Here is a 20,616-nt window from a genome sequence, read left to right as displayed (position 1 = left end):
TCTTCTAAATAAACTTATTATACATAGTCAGGTCTTTGTTTTTACACTATTAGTTATCATTATCACACTTGTACAAAGTATGTAGATATACATTTGTTTCAATTCATTGTATGTATGTTCTTAAGTCCACAATAATAATAAAAAAAAAGCTGTATGCATAATTTAACTTGGGTAGGATCACATTTGGATTAGTTCATTTTCTTTTGTGATTTGTATGTAATGAGTAACTATTTGTTTAATAGACAAATAATAAACTTTTTTTTTAAATCTTCATTTGAGCTCATTAGCAAACCATTTTTTAAGCAAACGTCATGTCAGTCTGAATGAATGAGTGCAGTGTCATTTTCATTGTTGAAATGATTGTATAATAAATTCGCATTCGCATCAGGTAAAATACCAATTTAAATAAAATCAAATTCGAAAACTAATTTGAAAGGATATTTACATATATTTTGGTAATGTGCGGTGTAGCAATATTATTTTAATTAAATTGGATAAACTGAAGAACTTCACTAAGATGAGTTAGACGGAACATAGTTGCACTTAGAAGTCTTGTCATTTGCCAGTCTCAGCATGTTTCATGTGATGGTGGCATTATGCTTGTGCCAAGTTTAACCAGGACTTATTCTCGACTGCCAATCCTAAGATTGCAAGGAAAGTGATTGCGTTTTGAGGGAAGACGAACCAGAAGAAGTTCTTAGTGAAGAAGGTGAGGAGGTAGTTGCTACAGTAGATTTGCTGTTGGAAGCTGCTGCAGTGGCTCAAGCAGCCGCTGTTCAAAAGGATGCAGAACTTCTTTCTTTAAAGAACGAATTAGAAGATATGAAAAGGAAGCTTGCAATTTCTTCATTTACACGTAAACCACTAGGCCCTCCAGCATCATCAACCGATGATTAAACGTTTTCAAGCCAATCATCAGTCGCTGTTCAAAAATGCCACTCAGCCAAGTCAATCTACACAAAATCGTAACACTGCCACTCATAATCATCAAGATTGCTTTCAAGATTCTTCAATCCATCATTCCTATATGGCGAGTTTGCTTACTATTCTTAATAGAAGCAACGTGCAGGAGTTGCCAAAATTTTCTGGAAGTAATAAGCGGGAATGGCCTTATTTCGAGGAAGTTTTCAGATCGACGACCATTGAACGGAAGTACAATGCAAAAGAAAATGTTGCTCGGCTTCGTAAAGCCCTTAAAGGGGAAGCATATCAACTGATCAGTGATCGTCTGAAATATTCAACTGATGTTAAGGCAATTATGGATTCCTTGCGTGTTATATTCTGACGTTCTGATGTCTTGGTTCATGGGTTGACCGCAGATCTTCTCAAGCTTTCAGCTTTCGAGTTGAAAAGCGATCCAAATCTACATTTTTTGGCTGTTAAAGTGAACGGATTAGTTGCTGATTTGAAGTCGATGAACAGATTTGATGACCTGTCAGAATGATATGACGTGTTGACTGACCTGTCTTTCAAATAAGGTGCTGGGCTTTATCAGGATTGGCGAAAAATTGTCAAACCCTCGAACATCAATAGAGGATCTCGCAAATTTGCTTCTGCAGAAAGTTATTTATTTGCCACAGGAGTTAGTGGAGCCTTTGGAAACCTCTGCTCCAAAAAGCACACAGTTGGGACAGAAAACCACAAATCGAGTGTTGACTCATCAGCCATTACCAACATCTGCAGTTTCAAAGGTTCCTTGCGCTAATTGTGAACGCAAAGAACGTACTCTTATTGATTGTGAAGAATTTAAGTTGTTGGTAGAATCAAGATTATCATTTGCAAGAAAGCAAAAAATATACTCTACTCTGTTTGCTCAGACTCTGCTCAGTGCTCATCTCTGAACTAAAAGAGAAAAACGCCAAATATGGGAACTTGTTAATGGAGGAAACACATTGATAATTTGGTAATGGAATAAAAAGATTGTGTTTTGAATAATATTTTGTTTTAGAAAAAAGAAAATATATGATATGCGGACCATTTCAGGTTGGCTTCGGGCAACGGGCCAAATTTATCGATCGGCACATTTTTACAACGCTGACACCCACTCAATTTGTGGAAGTCATTTCTGTATCTCTCTGTATTATTATCTGTTAAACAAAATTTATTTGAAGTCGATACCTTTAGTGGTACAGACGTACGAATGTACGCACACACGCACGCACAGAATTTTCATTAAAAATCGTTTATTTAGACCTGAAATGTCGAGAAATGTCGAGACATGTCAAAATGTTTAATTCTACAAATCGGATCGATTACAATAACTTCGTATAGGAAGTTAAAAACCGTTTCGGACAAAAATGTTTATGTTTATGTTAATAAACAAATTTGTCGTATTTGAAGTTCTGATAATCCTCAAGTAATTGAAGACAGCCCATTACATTCACAAAAACTTACTATTTGGTGTGCTCTTTGGTCCGGAGGTGTAATTTCACCTTACTTCTTCATCAGAGCGTTCTGGTCATATGATAACCGACTAGTTTTTGCCTGCTATTGAAGAATACGACTTGGAAAATTTTTGGTTTCAACAAAACGGTGCCACATTCCACACAACACGAGAAAATATGGCTTTATTGCAAGAGACATTTCCTAGCCGTGTAATTTCTTGCCACGGCGATATCAACTGGCCACAAAAATCATGCGATTGGAAAGCGCTGGACTATTTTTTGTAAAGCTACGCGAAAGACCGTGTCTATGCAGATAAACCTTTTAACTTTTGAGTACTTAAAAACCAACTTTCGTCAAGTTATGGCTGAGATACCACCCAATATGTATCAAAAAGTGGTCTTAAATTACCTGAAAAGAATCTATTCTTACATAAGGTCAACGTTCAACCTTTATAATAAAAATGAATTATCATAAAAGAAAATTGTATGTGTTTTATTTACGTTTACTTTTAAAACCCCAAATGGATAACCCCGTAAATATTATTTTTGCGAAATTATGATTTGTCAACTCGTGCGAGTTCGGTTGGGTCAGCTAGTTAGAAAATAAAAGAAATCAATTCTGTAACGTCAAGAAGTAAAAATTAATCAAGATATACCTTATTTATCAAAAATATTGCTCGTTTATTGTTATTTTCTTTATATCGGACTTAAATGTTTTTCACTTAAATACCTATACATAATTTAATTGACAATTTTCCTTCTAAATGACAACACATGTATACAATTCTTTTGTTTTGCATATGAAATAAGATTCATATTTGTTTCTTCCTTATATTTTTAAGGTACATAGTCGAATTGCCTTTTAGTACAGGAACAGCAATTTTGTTTTATAAACTTACGTCCTTGTTTTTTTTTCTCATAGAGGTTAGTACCTTTAAAAAATTTGCTTGAAATATTATATAATTTATTTTATATTTATTTGCTTAAAATTTTCAAAATGAATTATACATTATTATTTATGTACATTTTTTGTTTTATAATTTTTATAATGAATTGAATAATTAAAAAATATATAAGCTAAAATATAGTGTCTTTTATTCTTGGTTCTCTCCGAAGTGTATTTCGCTTCAAATTTTGTATTGTTTTATTATTTATTTATTTATTTAAAAAATATTAATTTATATAATATTAAGTCATTTTTCTTTATTGAATCATTTACTCGAATGTAAAATATTTGCGCAAAAATAGAATACTACTCATGGATTTTGTTTTACTTTTGTTAATTGAGTCTGAAAATGTATAAATATCATTGTGTTTTTTGTTATTAGGTTTTTATTTTATTTTAAATAAATATTTCTTCTTAAAAATTAATTAACAACTTTTAAAATATGTATAATAATTTTTGTGTGTTTGTGTTTTTTTTTTAAATAAATTATTAAAATTATAGGTAAGTTTTTATTTTTAACAGGATAAGCACAATTTTAAAACTTTAAACTTTTGCTTATTGCTTTGAAATTAACTTATTTATTTACATAAAAGATTCTTTTAAGCAGCTACATGTTTGTAAGAGTGCTTGTGCGTATTTTTTTTAAATAAAATACATTTGTAAATATTGAGTAGAAAAATGTACAATGCTTTAGTGAGTTTTTGTTTAAAGTTTATAGTTCATACAGGTTTTTGAAACCTATTGATTATGGATTAAAATAGTTAAAGATACAAAAATAAAATATAAAAACACATCAAGAACTTTTATCACACTTGTTGATGTTCATCATGGTTTTTCGTCGTCCAGATGCCAGGTATTAGTTCCGGAGGTAGATTGGATTTTTTGCTAAACGCTTGATTATTATTATTATTGTTATTATTATTATTAATATTTGACGACTGATGACACTTTGTGTCATTTATTATTGTCGTCGATGTAAGTGTTGTCTTTTGTTTGCTTATTGTACGTGGACTAGAAATAAGAGTGGATAAAACTCCACCAATAATTGTAAATGAGGCAAATGCCGTTTGTGGCACAAGCTGCCCGAAAATAACAGTTGCTCCAACAAATGGCGCAGTTAAGAGCCATATTCTTGCCCAAACTATTGTCGAAAAAGCACAGATCTTCTTTTTATCCTCAGTGACTAATTCGGTTGTGCATGTTGTGAGAATTGAGAGCGTACACGAGATTGCAGCTTTGGATATCATAGCAGACATCATTAAGAGGGCTATGCGAGGGTTACCTTTAACTAAATGAAGACAAATATGAAATAACAAAGTTCTAAAACGTTCAAACAATTTTTAAGAAAACTTACTGCTATCAGGAATTAGCCAAGCTGACAAGGCAATCATTCCAGCGATAATATTAAATGCACCAGTGCATTGCCACTTTTTGCTTGTTGTTAAAATTAGGAACAATCCAATAAAAGTTCCACATATTTCTGCACAACCTGCGATTATTGTGTTAATCTCCAGATGTTCTCGACTAAATGAACGTATGTTGAGCAACATGCCATAATAGACTACAATGTATAAGGACCAACATAGATGGACACAGATCATATGGCGAATAGCATGGGGACCTTTCCATAGGGACCACCAACCCGATGGCGGGTCTTGTTCCATACTTGTGATGGCTTGGAGTTGTAGCTGCTGGTCAATATCATGTGGAAGACAGTATCTTGTGCCATTCATTTCAATGCAATCTTGTAGAATAGTTTTAGCTTCTAGAACGCGACCTCTTTGTATCATCCAACGAGGAGAGTCGGGAATCCACCTGAAATAAATTTTTAAAAAATAAGTTGTTGAATTTTGTTGCGTCTTATGACTCGTAAGCCACGGTAAACTGTTTAACGCTTCCTAATTGACAATTGTTGACTATAATTAACAAGTGTTTTGACCGAACTTGAATAAAAAAGACTTGTTCAAAAGTTACATTAAAACTTAGTCACTAGTGCTCAGGGTTTGGTTTATTCATATCGGGTTTTTAAATAGAGACTTTACAACTTTAAATTTAATTTGTGAATGTATATTTTTACTTATCATCGAACTGTCATTGTCAATTTATTCAGTACATTCAAGTTTTTAAGAATTTGGCACTTTGAAGACCTTAATCTGACTCAAGTTTTGAAACCGATGGACCATTTCAAGCGTCGTACGTTTCTAAGATGGATAGCATGCGCCAAAAGTATGAATTTCATCGCAAAATCATCTTCAGTGACAAAATACATTTTTGGCTGAATATCTCAAGCAAAATATTCGGCTGAAAGTCCACATTTCGTTCATCAATCACCATTATTTTTGAATTGGAAAATATAGACTTGGATGACATGTGCTTTCAACAGGATGGTGCTAGAAGCCACTTATAATATATTCATTTTTTTATATAAAGCACGCACTAAAGAGGTTAGGAATACCCTTTTAATAATTAAACACATTGCGAGCAATTAGGAGGGAAGGACAGGATTATAAAGGAGATGCCGCTGCACATTAGTTTTGAATCTCTGCACATTGTAATGATTGGGAAATATTGAGCCTGTTAAAGCGTTCCACATTCGTGTAGTGCGGTTAAAGAAAGAACAGTATTTCCGTAGTTGGGCTTAACGCTATTACGGTTGAATTGCAATACAACTTAAAACAACCCCAACTCACGGTTTAACCTTAGAAACGTATGGTTCGATAGCGATTGCAAATGATTACGTAAATTATCTTTTATGTATCTAAAATTGTTAAGATCCACAAACGCTTTAATTTTCAAAAATACTAACCTATATGTCAACAAGGAATACAAACAACAATGTACAACGAAAAAAACGGACTACCTTAACAACTTGCCAAAAAACTCACTAACTGCAAGAACTCAAAGGAATTTTGGAGTAATGTTCGAGAATAGGGTGGACGTAATAGAAATATGGTGAATTTTCTCGGAGCTGAGACACTTGCTGCTCATTTTAAAACACTTTAACATTATTTCTCCTACGCACTTCCCAATTTTACAGTCAGTGAATTAGATTGTCCAAAATCTTGGACTGATTTGGAAACAAGTTTGAGTAAGTCGAAGAATAACAAAGCTCTAAGCATAGACGGGATTCCTATTGAGTTTTACAAAAACAGCACTGATCAATTTAAAAACTATCTTGTGGAGTACTTTAACAGGTTATATAATGATACTTATGTGCCAAAAAACTTCAAAAAAGCAGTTATTTTTGCCATTTACAAAAAAGGAGATTCAAATCATTCAGATAACTACAGAGGAATTTCTATTCTTAACTCTATGAGGAAGATTCTGACTTCAATTCTGTACGAAAGGCTCACTAAGTGGATCGAGACCATTAATCGTCTAAGCAACTTTTTAAGCTGGTGTTCGGTCGGGCTTTTCAACGATGGATCATACTTTTGCACTTACCAGCATGGCCAGGAAGTCTACTGAAAATTGTATGCTTGTATTGTAGATTACAAAGCAGCACTTGATAAGGTCAACAGACAGGCTTTAATGTACAAGCTCTCATTACTAGGGATCTCCCGAAAATTCCTGATGATGAATTTTAAATTTTTGGAGTCATCAAGCGCCTGTATATAGAATGGATCAGAGTTTTCGGATTGGTTTGAAACAACAGCGCTTGTTCCACAAGGCTGCATTTTGAGCCCAATAATGTTTGTTTTGTTTATCGACGATATCTGTGATGAACTTCCAGGAGGAATACTCTTTCCCGATATCCAAGTGAAAGTTTTGCTATACACGGACGAGTTGGTTGTACTAGCTGAAAATCCTTTCACTCTGCAGCTACAAATAAGTAGATTGAACTCCTTTTGCGAAAGGTGGGGCTTGCATGTTAACACAAACAAAACGAAAATAATGATTTTTGAAGCGCGTCAAAAAAGAAGGCTACGGGAAAAAAATTGGTCACTCAATAATGTACGTATTGAAGTAGTACAAGAGTTTAATTATCTTGAAGTTTTGCTTGCGCATAGTTTAAATTTTTCCAAGCATGTCAAACAAAAAAGCAAAGAAGCTAAAATTGCGTTGAGTTTATTATGGCCAAAATTGTTTGCCAATCCAAAAATCGATTTTGCGTCAAAATATCGGGTCTTTTAAGTAACTTTCAACACTTGAATGTGCTACGGTGCTCAAGTTTTTGGATACTTGGCTCTCGAGGAGTTTGAAGCAATTTTAAAGACATTTTTTCAAACGCTTGCTTACACTACCAAATTCAACACCAAATTATGCTATTAACGTGGAGTCTGGCGTAACGCCAATATTTACTTAAAACCTCAAAATGAACTCGGATTATTTAATAAGAGTGATGAAGAGGGATGAAAGAAGTCTTTATAAAACCATCTTGCTAAGACTACTGCAATCTAATGACACCCCTTTCAAAGAATGGAGTCAGTTAGCTTTCTCATATGAAGCTAACTTAACTTTATTTGAGTCAAATGTAGATGAATGGAGCTCTATGTTTGCAAATTTTACTGCTAAAATTGATGAAAGATATTACAATCAGCATCTCTCTAAAGCATCGTCAACATCCTCCAGGATCACCTATAGGAACCTCAATCACCAATTACCATCAGAAGCTAACTATTTCAATAATGAATTATCGACCGAAGCTATAAGTTATATTTTATAGGACGCGTTGAAATTTTAAATCTTAATCTTAATCGAGCTGATCTTCCACAAATTTGTAATTTATGTAACAGAAGAGAAATAGAAGGTATACATTATTTTATTGCGGTATGCCCGATATTACAGGAAATTCGTCGATTGCATTTAAATGAAAGTCATCTCACTGTAAGCAGACTTCAGGAGATATTAAATGGTTCGCTGGGATTGTCCATCCTGTTGATTTATGTAAGCACGCCCTACATTTCTGAAACAGTTTCCCAACGCAAAATCTAATCATTGGCCGGTTACCATTATTTAAAACCTTTTAATTTTGTGTTTCAAATCACTTTAAAATTGATCTATTTTATGTTTCAAATCATATTAAAATTGTTATTATTTTTGGGTTTCAAATCATACCAAAATTGTTAATGTTTACTTATCAGGCTACTATTGTTTAAAAAAATTTAATTTTGTGATTGAAATCACTTTAAAATTGTAAACTTTCTATGTTTCAAATCGTATGAAAATTAATATCTTTTTGTGTTTCAAATCATATCAAAATTGTTAATGATTGTTTATCAAGTTTTTTCAATTTTTTAACTAAATTATTTTAGTATACGAATCCAACCAAATTTTTGTATTATTATTGTTGTTTTTTTTTTTAATTTTCAACATTTTTTAAATTATAAATTAATTATTTAGTTCAATTATTTTACTTTTAATATTTTTCTTTTATTATGAAATGTCAAATCAGGCAGAGGGTAGAATTGCCAAGTCCTTATTCTTAAGTAAGAATTTTTTTTTAAACTTTAATAAGAAAAAAAAAAATAAAGAATTTATCTGTCTATCTATCTATCTAATACAAATTCCTTTTTCACTAGAGCATTGTTGGTGCAAATGTCGATGAAACAATGATAGGCATAAAACCTTGCCGCGGTGTTCAAAACAAGAAAATGTCTCAGAATTATAATCATTAACTGTCATTTTAATGGCTCTTTTTTCGAATCTTTTCAAAAGAATTAACTAAGTTATTGGGGTAGCAGCCTAATATGAGAATTATACTCGAATTTTGGATGAATAAAAGCTTTGTAAATTATAGCCACATTAAAAGGGGTAACAAACTTCTTGAAAGAAAACATAAATATAGCAATTTTGACGATGTCGAAAATGTTATCCCTCCACAAAAAGTTGTTTGTGATGCACATACCTAGAACTGAGTGCTTTACATTCTCCTAGATGTGCATACATACATACATTATGTATTTATTTATTTATTGAAAATATTTTGATGTGATTTTTGAAATTGAGAACACATTTTCAAAACTTTATTTAGATTTGGCTTGTTGCTGCATGCCAACCTAATGACATCATCTAGGTGGGAGTCCGTAAGTTTTTGTCAGTTAATATTATTTGCATATTTAATTCTGGGAAACGAAGATTCGCAAGTAAATGTATAGATCCAAATAATGTCAGCAGAATCTGTCAAGTTCTTTTGACGATTGAATATTTTTGGGGGATGATGCTCTAAAATTCTTAGTATTCCCCTTTTTTCCTTAAACAGAGCTTCAAGATTTAAATCGTTTTTAAAATCGATGAACTCATCAAAAAAATTTGGCTCTTGCCTGATCTTGATTTAAAACAGAAGCCGTTTGCGAAATAGTCGTTGTTTCCAGATGCCATGGGTTTTCTACAAGCGTTAAGCATTTTTTTATTTTTCTGATATCATGAAACCTTTTTTCAAATTCTTTTGACAGCGCTGTTAAGTAATTCAATATTGTTGAGCATTGTTGAAAAATTGTGTAGCTGTTTAAGCTTTTCTTCAAAAGCAAATATTTTACTTGCCATCTATGAAATTATGTTATTTTGTCCTTGTAAATTTCGATTGACGCTATTTAGTTTTCCTGTGTTATCTCATAAACACTGTAAAAGACTCCACCATGGATCATCTTGCAGTTCCGAGTAAACTTTTTTATTTTGTTATAAGAAGAGGATTATTTCGTGGCGCAAGGAAAAAAACCTTTCCAAAACCATTGCACAGAAGTATGCAAAAGAACGTCACCATACTCACTTACCAATTCTTCCAAAACCCTTTTAAATTTTCTGGGTTTAATTATTAATTCTCTCGCTCAAAAATAATTCACAATATCAATTACAATCTTCATCGCAGCATCGATTTTTAAATTGATAATCAGTGCTGCCAAGTTTTCTTGATGAGTAATGGAATGAAATGTAATTAAATTTGCCAATTATACTTTTATTTAAGCAAGATTATAAATCCATTTTCAGATCCATCTGTACATACACCCACGATTATCAATGTCATTCTGCTCCAGAAAATTTGAAATTGTATCAAGATATTCCCTGGGTCTGACCTTTCATCGGAAGGAATTTGAAAAATTCTAAATTAAATTCTGCTTAAAAACATACAGTTCCTTAAGTTTTCTATTAAATTTTCAGACAATGTTTGTTTTTTGTTACTCAATTTATCAAACAGCAGCACTTACGAAACATTCTTTGACAATTTCTGCATGGGTGAACGGTTTCATGTGTTTACCAAGAGTATCTATATCAAATTTCGTAAGATGCCTTAGCTACCACAGAGTCTTGAGATAAAGCCACGGACATCACATTTTGTTGCTGTTGTAATGATATTTAAAAAAAGTTAATTTCTCACTTCTTAATTGTGTTAAGGAGGATAAGTTTCGTTGAAAGATTTGTGTTTTGTGTTAAAATGACGACCAATATTATACTTTTTTAAAATAACTTTTTCACGGCATATTAAACAGCTAGCCGCGTTGTTTTTGCTTGGCACAACACAATATTCTGTTTCCCATTCCTCTTGAAATGATCTATGTATGTATTTTCATCAAATATATTTCGTTTAAGTTTCGAAGAAATTCGTGCCATTATTCTTTATTTACAAAAATTCACTTCAACCGCACTAACTGAAATTCACAATGTAGGCAAAATTGTTTCCTTGACTAATTATGCCTGGACTGCTGTGTTTATGAATTTTCCATTTAAAATTTGAATAAAATGATTCCAATTCAATTTCGCAATGGCAGGAAAAATAAGGAATACTCAGTGACATCTATTTTTTATTTAGTTGTGAAAACTTTTCATGGCGTTGAAAGGAGTGACATCTAGAATATTTTTTTGAAAACACACGATGCCCACTTTTCCACTGATGTACGTTCTAGTGTTGCTTCCATTTTGAAAACTCAAAAGGATATATTTTTCTCACGTGTTTTGCAGTCATTTGATATTTTAAGAATTTTTACTAAATCACGCTGCGTGCCAATTTTTATAAGATCGAGGGCCGCAGGTTGAGTATAGCTGTCCTAGATGTAAATGGGATGGTTTCGTTTTTAGGACAGTGGACAGCATACAATTTTTGAAGCATTAAATTCTACACGAACAATGCTGTCACATTGGAGTTTAATTAGCTTATCATTCGATGCCGTTGGTAGCCCCCATTTGAAGGACAAAGATAAAAATCTAAAACGAATATGAAAAGCTGAGGGTACTGTCATCAGCGAAAAAATTCAAAGTTAAAGGGTGGTTGTTATTTTTAAGAAAGAGATTCATAGAAAACACTTATCAAAATATTTAAAATAAGTGTCTGGGGCATAATTATGGCCCAGAATTTGTATATATAAAATAAATAAATTGGGTGGCGCAACAGTCCGTTGTGAACCAGGGCCTAGTGACTTACAACTCTCAACCATTCCTGTGTAAGAGTAATATTGCAAGGAATGGAGGGGACCTACAGTTTATATGCCGAATCCGAACGGCTTATTTGAGAAAGCGCTTTTTCATGACAAGAATTACTCTTGAAGGATTTGTCAATTCCTCGCAAGAGGCAGTACCCGCGAAAATTATTATAATTTTTTTTTTTAAATTAAGGTGGCACAGGCAGGGATTGAACCCAAGAGCCCTTCCATGACAGTCCAACGCACTAACCATCATGCCACGGGTACTACCCAAAAAAAAATTTGGATATATGGAACTTTAAAAAATGTCGGGGTTCCCAAGAAAAGTTCAAGGATGTTCGATAATGTCATTATTCAATAGGTTAACTTTTAAGAAAAAATACCAAAAACAACAATTTATGGAATCAACTTTTAATAGCTAATTGATTTTCCAGACCTAACAAGTGTATTTGCCGGTATAAAAAAATGCTGTTTAACCTAAGGGGACCACGTCAAGTTTTTGAGATATAGCTATTTAAAATCTGAAAAACACGTATATACACGCATTTCTGTCATTGAACAAAATTTCCTGATTGAAATCTAACGTTAAAATGTTTACTGACAGAAATCTGTCATTGGAATTGTGTGAAATTAGAACACAAATAAATGCGCAATTACCCTTCTTTCTTAAAAAAGAAATTCTTTAGGTGATTTCCGATAGGTAACGATTTGAATTGTATCTAAAAGAGTAATAGGTATTAGTACTTTCAAAAATCATCATAGAATTTATTGTTTACAGATATTTTAAGTGTCAACTTAGCCTTAAAAACTCCTTATTTGGTTTTATAGAATTTTTAAAGGGGCATATTTTAAAAATCTAATATGAAAGACAAATTTAAAGGCGATATTAATCATTGTCCCTTAAATACGTATTGCTTTGTTTGTAGGACAATAATGGGGTTTTTAAAGGAAACCAAAAACAAACAAAAATTTTCTCCAAATATTAAAAGCATTGTAAAAATTGAATTGCAAATTACCTCCATAAATAAATTAATATGACAGTTGGCCATGATATCGCCATATAGAGATATGTCCAGCTTTTTGAAAAGCTAGCAACCCCTGGCAGCATTATAACTCCGACCGACCAAAATTGCTCAAAAAGTGTACAAACTACAGTTCGATACGTCCCAGCAGTAATGTCCATGACTTTATATATGCAAACAAAAGAAAAGAATGAATGTGGGTTTAATTAAAATACGGCTTATGTATATTGTAGAAATACTTACAAATCATAGCACCAGCGGTATACATTTGACAACAGCAAACAGCTGAAAGGCAGCGAAAGAACACATGTAATTCATAAGAAGAAACGTGACCTGTTAAATTACCACAAATAATTTGTGTAATCATTCCGAAGAGCATTACATTTCGAGGACTAAAGCTATAAGAAAAAACAAATACAAATTTAGACTAAATATATAAATTATAATTAATTGGAAAGTTTTAAGCGATATGAAATAGATAACAAGCTATAACATAGGGATTCTGGAAGATTTTGAAACCAATCAGGATCCCCATGAAGCCAGTATTGCTAAATTTTATAGTGTGAGAACGTATAACTTATTCCTGGTGCAAGGCCTTTTTATTTTAACGTAATATTATAGGTTAAGATATTGAACTTACTACTTAAGTAAATGGGTGGCCAATAAGCCACCCGTTAGAACGCCAAACAAATGGAAGAATTGCGTGACAGCAACCAAAATATCACGTGAGCATACTAAATCGAACTGTGTTATCAATGACGGATAGTCGGATTTATGCTCGAAGGCTTTGCAAGGAATAACGGTAGCGTTCTTCGATGAAGGCTCATCCCATAATCTAGGTTCCATATCTGGATGTTGATAATGATAGTATTGATGAGCATGATCCAAGGCATCTTGATAAACATTACAAAAGTCTATATTAAACTCATGATCTTCAACTTCTTCTAAAGTCGGATGTGACACTTTAATCCATTTTGTGTGGTTTCGCGGACTTAAGGAATCTGGTGGCTTACAATAGAATTCACCATGACGTGGTGCTGGAGCTGTGAAGATGATACATGCCATAAACCATGATGAGGGTATTTTACAAAGGAAGATCAGTAGAACCGTTCGTAGTTGCCATTTGCCCCATTCGCCTGTTATCTTCCCAACAGCATCGACTTTTGATTGCATTTTAGTAACAACTTTAGGTGGTTTTCCTTCGATAAGCGCAAAAGAATCCACTGGGTAGGGGTTTTGTTTGTGAGTGGGTGTATTGTTTAGGGATTGTGTAGTTGATGTAGCGTCATAAATAGCGGCTGTGGCGGTGGTATTAGTACCGTCGGAGGAATCTAATCGGGTAACTGATGATGTTGAACTTCTTCTTCTGCAATTATTGTTATAGTTTATATTTCGACTTGATGAATTATTGTTATTGTTGTTGTTGTTAATATTAAGAATTCGTGCTTCGTTTCTCACATTCGCGGGAGATGAAGACAACGATTCAGGTATCGCTATGGGAGCGAGAAGTGGCGTTGATATGTTTGTTACGGAGGTGGGCAATGATTCAGTTTTGTCTTGATTCCGCAGAAGTGGTGACTCCGCCTGCAAGTAATTAAAAAAAATAATTTTAGACAAAATTAAATCAAATGGTTTTCAAGCATTATTTTAATTCGTTCAAGTAAGTGAAAAACCTATGTACGTATTAAATGGTGAGCACGGTAAAAACGTGGATAAGCATTGAATTACTTACTTAACATAGTACAATCGCTAATGAAACCCATATAATTTTTTCTTATTACTCTATAAAGAGCCAAAAAACTTATTCATTTCTGTCCCTTGAAAACGCTTAAAATACAATTGGCATGATAATTTAATTGCGACTTAGGCTCACATCATAGCCTCACAACAAGCGGATTATAATTTTCATGTGAAATATCTTTGTTTAAGAGGAAATATACTCAGGACTCCGGTCTATAAAGCCCAAAATTATACCTAGCATGGGAAAAATAAAACTGAAATTCATAACCTGAGATTATATTTTTGATATACAATATTGATTTGTTTCCGGTCGTTCTACAACAAATAATTTTGCTATTTTATCAAATTATGTGTTAAATTTGCTTCAAGGTAAGAATCAATTAGATGCCGTACATTTTGATGGTGTAAAGCATTTGATTCAGTGGATCATTCCACTTTATTATACAAACTTAAACTCTAAGGTTTCCATTCTATTCTTCTTGATTGGCTCTAATCTAATCTAATGGAAAGATCACAAAAAGTTATAATAAATAAAACAATGCAGCTCAGGTGTCCCTCAAGGCAGTCATTGGGGTCCTCTTCTCTTTAATACTTTAATAAATGATATAACCACAGTGATTCTCAATGTCTTCTTTACGATGACGATTTCACACCTCTCTCGAGGGCCAAAGTGCCAATATATAAGACCCTCATCATCCCCGTCTTGCTGTACGGTGCAGAAGTATGGACTATTACAAAAGCGGATGAAAGCACCTTGGGTCGTTTCGAGGGAAAAGTTATTCGTGTGATCTACGGTCCCTTATGCATAGAAGGGGAGTGGAGGTGAAGATGGAACGAAGAGCTGCACAGCAACGTGGATTTAGCCAGAAGAGTAAAAGTCCAACGATTAGGATGGCTGGGTCACGTAGAGCGAATGAAAACCAATGCTCCGACCCGGAAAGTCTTCGAATCCACACCCACAGGACAGCGCATTAGAGGAAGACCGTGGATCAGGTGATTCGCACACGTACAAATTTCCTCAACCCACTTGGAGTGCGAAACAGGATAAATCTAGCTAGGGACCGAACTAGATGGAGAAGTTTGTTGGGTGAGGCCCCAGTTTAAAAAGATGAAGTGGTCTTCAATCCCTCTTCAATCAAGAATAGATATTCATGGCATAGTGCTTGTGAGGGATATTTTATCTTATCATGTACATTGTCCAATTTTTCTTTTAATTATACAAATATAAGTCAATAGCCGGTGCGTTGCAGAAAATGTCTGTTTGAAACTTTTCACAGAACGAGCTATGGTAATAATGAGCTAATTGGGAGGCCTATAAGGCAATTCAATGAAGTTTCTCAATCTATTCAGTTAAGTAATTATAGGGATATATTTATTAGAGCCAATTTAATGTTATTATTTAATTTTGAATAAAATATTGCAATACTTTAATTTTTGAGATCAAATTTATTAGCTTTTTTTTTTGGAATGGGTGCGTATTACAAAAATAATTGTTTAATTCACGCGACGCCAACGAAGCAATCAATTTATTGAAGGAAGCATTTGGTGGGCGCATTATCCATCCGTGGCCTGTCACGTGGTCTTCAAGATAATACGGTTTAACACCGCATGACTATTTTTGTTTTGGGTTTTTGTCAAGTACCTTGCCTACGCAGATAAGCCCGAGACGATTGACAAATTGAAATAGAATATTTAGGACGTTGCCCGAAATCTTTTTTTAAACCATTATGGAAAACCCTTAAGTATCTTTATAATTGAAGCATTGAGAGCAGAAGTGGCGTAACCCCAAATTGCAATAATTGACAAAAAATCACGGTTAAAGAAAATAAAGAAAAACATTTGTTTATTATTGGTTTCCTATTTAAAATAATGGCTAATAAACTTCAGCTATGTCATATCTGGTGAAATATCTTCTATTTTAGATCCTAATCTTGTCTGTAAATTTGTGATTTACTGGATTTTATGTGGCTTACTCCACTTCTGCTTTCAGGATGCAGAAATAATTTAAAAAACGTAAGTTGATTACGCCAATAATTAAAAATACAAGTTATTAATTTTTTGTCTATTATGACTTTCTAAGTACAAAATAGTTACAAGTTATGAGTAAAGACTACTATGAAACCATCACTCTTCATCCTCATCTATGTATATATTCAATTAAGCCAACGTCCCTGTCTGTAGAAACACTTCTCAAGTTCTAATAAAAGTCCTCGTAACTCGGGGGGATAAAATTTAGTAAGTCGAGTAAATCTTTCTTTTTCGCTTCACTTACGGGATTTCCTTTTGGAAACAGTAATTCGAGATCTGTGATTAATGCAGATGTTCTTTTTTTAATATCACAGTTTCAAAAAGAACGTCTGCGTTATTGTTGTACTTGTAAGAAATATTGAAGGTGGTCTCTTTCAAAAATTGAAGCCATTGAATCTTAAGCCATGCCACTTTCCCTTTATTAACATTAATCTTTGGATTTGTTATATTTGTTTCCAATTTTTTCGTCGAAAACATCACAGATCTATCCATAATTTTTAATGGATCATTCTTTCTTGCCGCTACTATAACCTTATACCAGTCCATAGGGCCAAAAATGTCATTTAAATACTTCTTTTGTTTTTCGATAAGACCAAAGTCTTGAAATTTGAGATAAATTTCATTTACAAGTTGGTCATTATGCTAAAAAATATATTGACACAAAACGGACATCTTAATATTCCTATTTTGCCCACCACACTGGTCTGTGTACATAATGAAATTTGCAATAAGCAGCTGCCAATTTCTTGGGGACCTCTTGATGCAACCGACTTATCCCAAATTTACAAGTAAGCTTTGTTACTTATCATGACATGGATACCTAGATTAGATTCCTTTGCCTTTGTCGCATCATATCCAATGCCATTTTGAATATGCAGTTCATGTTTGATTTAGCTTACAGTAAAATTTTGGTGCAGTAATGGCGTATGTGTTTGGAATTGATTAATATAAAAAAAAATTCATAATGCAGAAGTGGCGTAAGCGGGTTACGCCATTTCTGTCCTACGAAAAATTGCGCGCAGAAGAAATGTTTCAACAATTTTGTGTAGGTTTATGAACAAATATGAGCTACGCCACTTCTGCATAGAAAGAAAATTAAATTTTGGTCATGTAAGTGTAATAAACGCAAAATTGAAAAATATGGGTTACGCCACTACTGTTCTCAATGCCCCAATTAAGCTAAATTCTTGGCCATAACATTAAATTATATGCTTTTGAATTCTTTTTATAAATACCACGTCTAAGAAAACTCCTTGAATTATCTTCTTTTTTAGATTACAAAGGCTCCATCATATCAGGAATTATTTTTATCTTTTGTAATTGTTACTAACATTTAAGAAAGACCTAGATTTCAGAGAATAGTTTCAAAAATCTACTAATTTTTCTTTTAAAAACCATAAAAAAAATGCAATTCATTCAACTAAATGAGGGTAGAGATTATAGAAGCTATTATTATTATTTTATGTTTTATGACACGTGTCAGGTATTATTTTATATTCATATTTTTGTTCTAGACAATTTTCTTCTTTGCTTTATTATTGTTCCTTTTGTCAGCGATACAAATGTGAAAAAGTTTTCTGAGGTAAAGTAAGATAGAGCATAGATATTATATAAATTGATACCTTAAAGCTAAGTTCCTTAGAAAAAGACCGTATAAATATATTGAAGGTATTATCTATTATTTGTTATAACACAATAAAACCGCAGCCAATAAAATTGTAATAGATTCAATAAAGTTATTTCATATAACAAACAACAAAAAAAAATTAGGAAAAAAAAGAACCCAATTGAGACAGTTTTATTAATAATGTCTAAATCATAGCTTTCCAAACAAAGTAGTAAGGTTATAAAGTTTATTTGGATATACCTTTGTCTAGAATATATGTATATGCATATATGTATATACATTATAAATGTATGTATGTATGTACGTTTGTACATTATATTACAAGTTAAGAAATAGCTATTTTATTGTGGCCATTTGGGAATAGACAATATCGCAAATAATGTGTCAAAAAAGGTTCAGCAGGTCACTTAACTTTTTTATGATTTTTTTATTTCAAGCAGTTTATCGGAAAATATCTTGAGCAGAGTAAAGTAAGATTGCACTATCAAACAAAATTAATTCAAGACTCTTTAAGAATGATAAGAATTTTAAATGAATTGATATTAGAGGCAGCAGGATATAGCACAGCATTATGCATAATAAACAATTCTTGTTTAACTTCTCATGTGAAGTTATTGTAATCTGGTCCATTTGTCCAATTGAAAATTTTAACATTTCTCGACGTTTCAAAGTCCCTAGAATGTAAATTAAAGGTGTTTGGAAAGATGTTTGTGTGTACGTTCGTTTGGGATATATTTTTTCGTTGGGGACATTTCTTCAACTTTCAAAGATAGATGCAGAAAAGACTTTAAACAAAATGAGAGGGTAATTTTTGTTAGTATAGCAACTTAAAATAAAATTTGGAAAAATTAGTTGACACTTAATATCTCTCAAAGCAATAATTTCAATTTTATAATATACATTGTGACATGAAATTGTCAAAAATTGAAAAAAAAAGTCAGCAAACGGTTTTGTATATCCAAAATACCAAAAGAAAATATTTGTCACCTCAAATATTTTGAAAACACGAAACGATACTACCTGAAGAAATAAAGTTATTCTTCGAAGAATAAGGTTTTTCATATCTCGTTAGCTTGTTACAAAATTAATGTAGTAGTTTAAAAAAAAAATTAATCTAAAACAATTAAAGATATTGACGAAAAGTTTTAAACGATTTAAAAAATTGTAAAATCCATTTTAAGCAACTTACTTCAGCTAATTTTGAATGATTTTAACACCTTACTAGCTCTTAACATTTTGCTAAACGTAAAATTCACGGATGGCTACTTTAACTTTTAGCAATTTCCTAAATTCAAATGACATCTAAATAATCTTTGAGGAGCATTAGATGAAGTGGTGCAGTCTTCAGTTGGGAATTCCTACAAATAAGCCCGTTAAATTTAGGTGGCGTAACAGTCCGTAGAGAACCAGGGCTTAGTGACTTATAACTCTCAAGTTATTAAGCTATTAACAAAACATGATTTTCAACATTTGGTAAAACTTAAAAAAAAGAGGCTGGCATGCGACCCACACTGATAACTTCCCATCCGGTCTGTCGATTTGTCTTGCTTAAAAGTTTGTCTATATGTACTCGTACCAATTTTTACAAATTTGCGTACTATTTTTTGTAGATTTTATTTTTTATGAAAAAACGGACTGTTTGATTTTTATATAAAAATTATTGAATATTGAAAACAATATTTTCTGTGAAATTAAATAAGGTTGAAGCCAATATTTTTAATTTTTGAAAAGCTATTTGAGCCGAAAGTAAATTTTTACCAAGTTTTAGTATTATTTTTTTAGGGTTTTATTTTTTGTTAAAAAACTGTCAATTCGATTTTTCTCAAAAACTGTTCTAATGTTGAAAACAATATTTCTTATAAGAAAAAATTAGTTAGAAGCTATTATCTCAAAGTTTTTAAAAGATATTTGAGTCGAAAATCATTTTTTACCAACTTTTGTTAATTTTTTTCGGTTTTTAATTGTTTGTAAAAAAACTGTCAATTCGATTTTTTTTTAAACTTTAACTGAATGTTGACAGCAAGATTTTTTGAAAGATAAAAGTAAATTCAAGCCAATATCTACAATTTTTGAAAAGATATTTGAGTCGAAAATCAATTTTTACCAACTTTTATACATTTTTTTTTAGGTTTTTATTTTTTGTAAAAAAACTGTCATTTCGATTTTTCTCAACATTTTTCAGAATGTTGAAAACAATATTTCTTATAAGATAAAATAACCTTGAAGCCTAAATTTCAAGTTTTTGAAAAGATATTTGAATCGATATTCAATTTTTACGAACTTTGAGTAATGGTTTTTTTAGATTTTTATTTTTTTTTATAAAAAAAACTGTCAATTAGATTTTTCTCAAAATTTTTTTGGATGTTAAAAATATTATATTTCGTTGCCCAAAATTGTTTTAGAGATGAAATCATATTTCAGTCGTAAAATTTTGGAGGTGACAATTTTTTTTTTTTCAGTTTTTTTGATTTATAAAAAAAACCGTTAAATGGATTTTTTCAAAAAATATATTTCT

The 20,616-nt window shown here is 32.2% G+C and overlaps 1 protein-coding gene across 2 annotated transcripts in view; it reads right to left on the bottom strand.

The window, feature by feature from the left end:
• Nucleotides 1-3,784: 3,784 nt before the first annotated feature.
• Nucleotides 3,785-20,616, bottom strand: part of LOC129954130 (organic cation transporter-like protein) — an 81,527-nt gene continuing 64,695 nt past the window's right edge. For both annotated transcript variants that reach the window (XM_056067828.1, XM_056067829.1), the window contains exons 2-6: nucleotides 13,347-14,290; nucleotides 12,950-13,104; nucleotides 12,701-12,869; nucleotides 4,685-5,145; nucleotides 3,785-4,618 (exon numbers count right to left, since the gene is read on the bottom strand). In XM_056067828.1, the coding sequence (XP_055923803.1) occupies nucleotides 4,137-4,618; nucleotides 4,685-5,145; nucleotides 12,701-12,869; nucleotides 12,950-13,104; nucleotides 13,347-14,290 (2,211 nt within the window). In that variant the 3' untranslated portion in view covers nucleotides 3,785-4,136. The remainder of the gene's footprint in view (nucleotides 4,619-4,684; nucleotides 5,146-12,700; nucleotides 12,870-12,949; nucleotides 13,105-13,346; nucleotides 14,291-20,616) is intronic.

The sequence above is a fragment of the Eupeodes corollae genome, chromosome 1 (genome assembly GCF_945859685.1).
Source record: "Eupeodes corollae chromosome 1, idEupCoro1.1, whole genome shotgun sequence".
NCBI classification, from domain to species: domain Eukaryota; kingdom Metazoa; phylum Arthropoda; class Insecta; order Diptera; family Syrphidae; genus Eupeodes; species Eupeodes corollae.
Note: the sequence above shows the minus strand (reverse complement) of the source record. Positions and strands in the feature narration are given on the sequence as shown.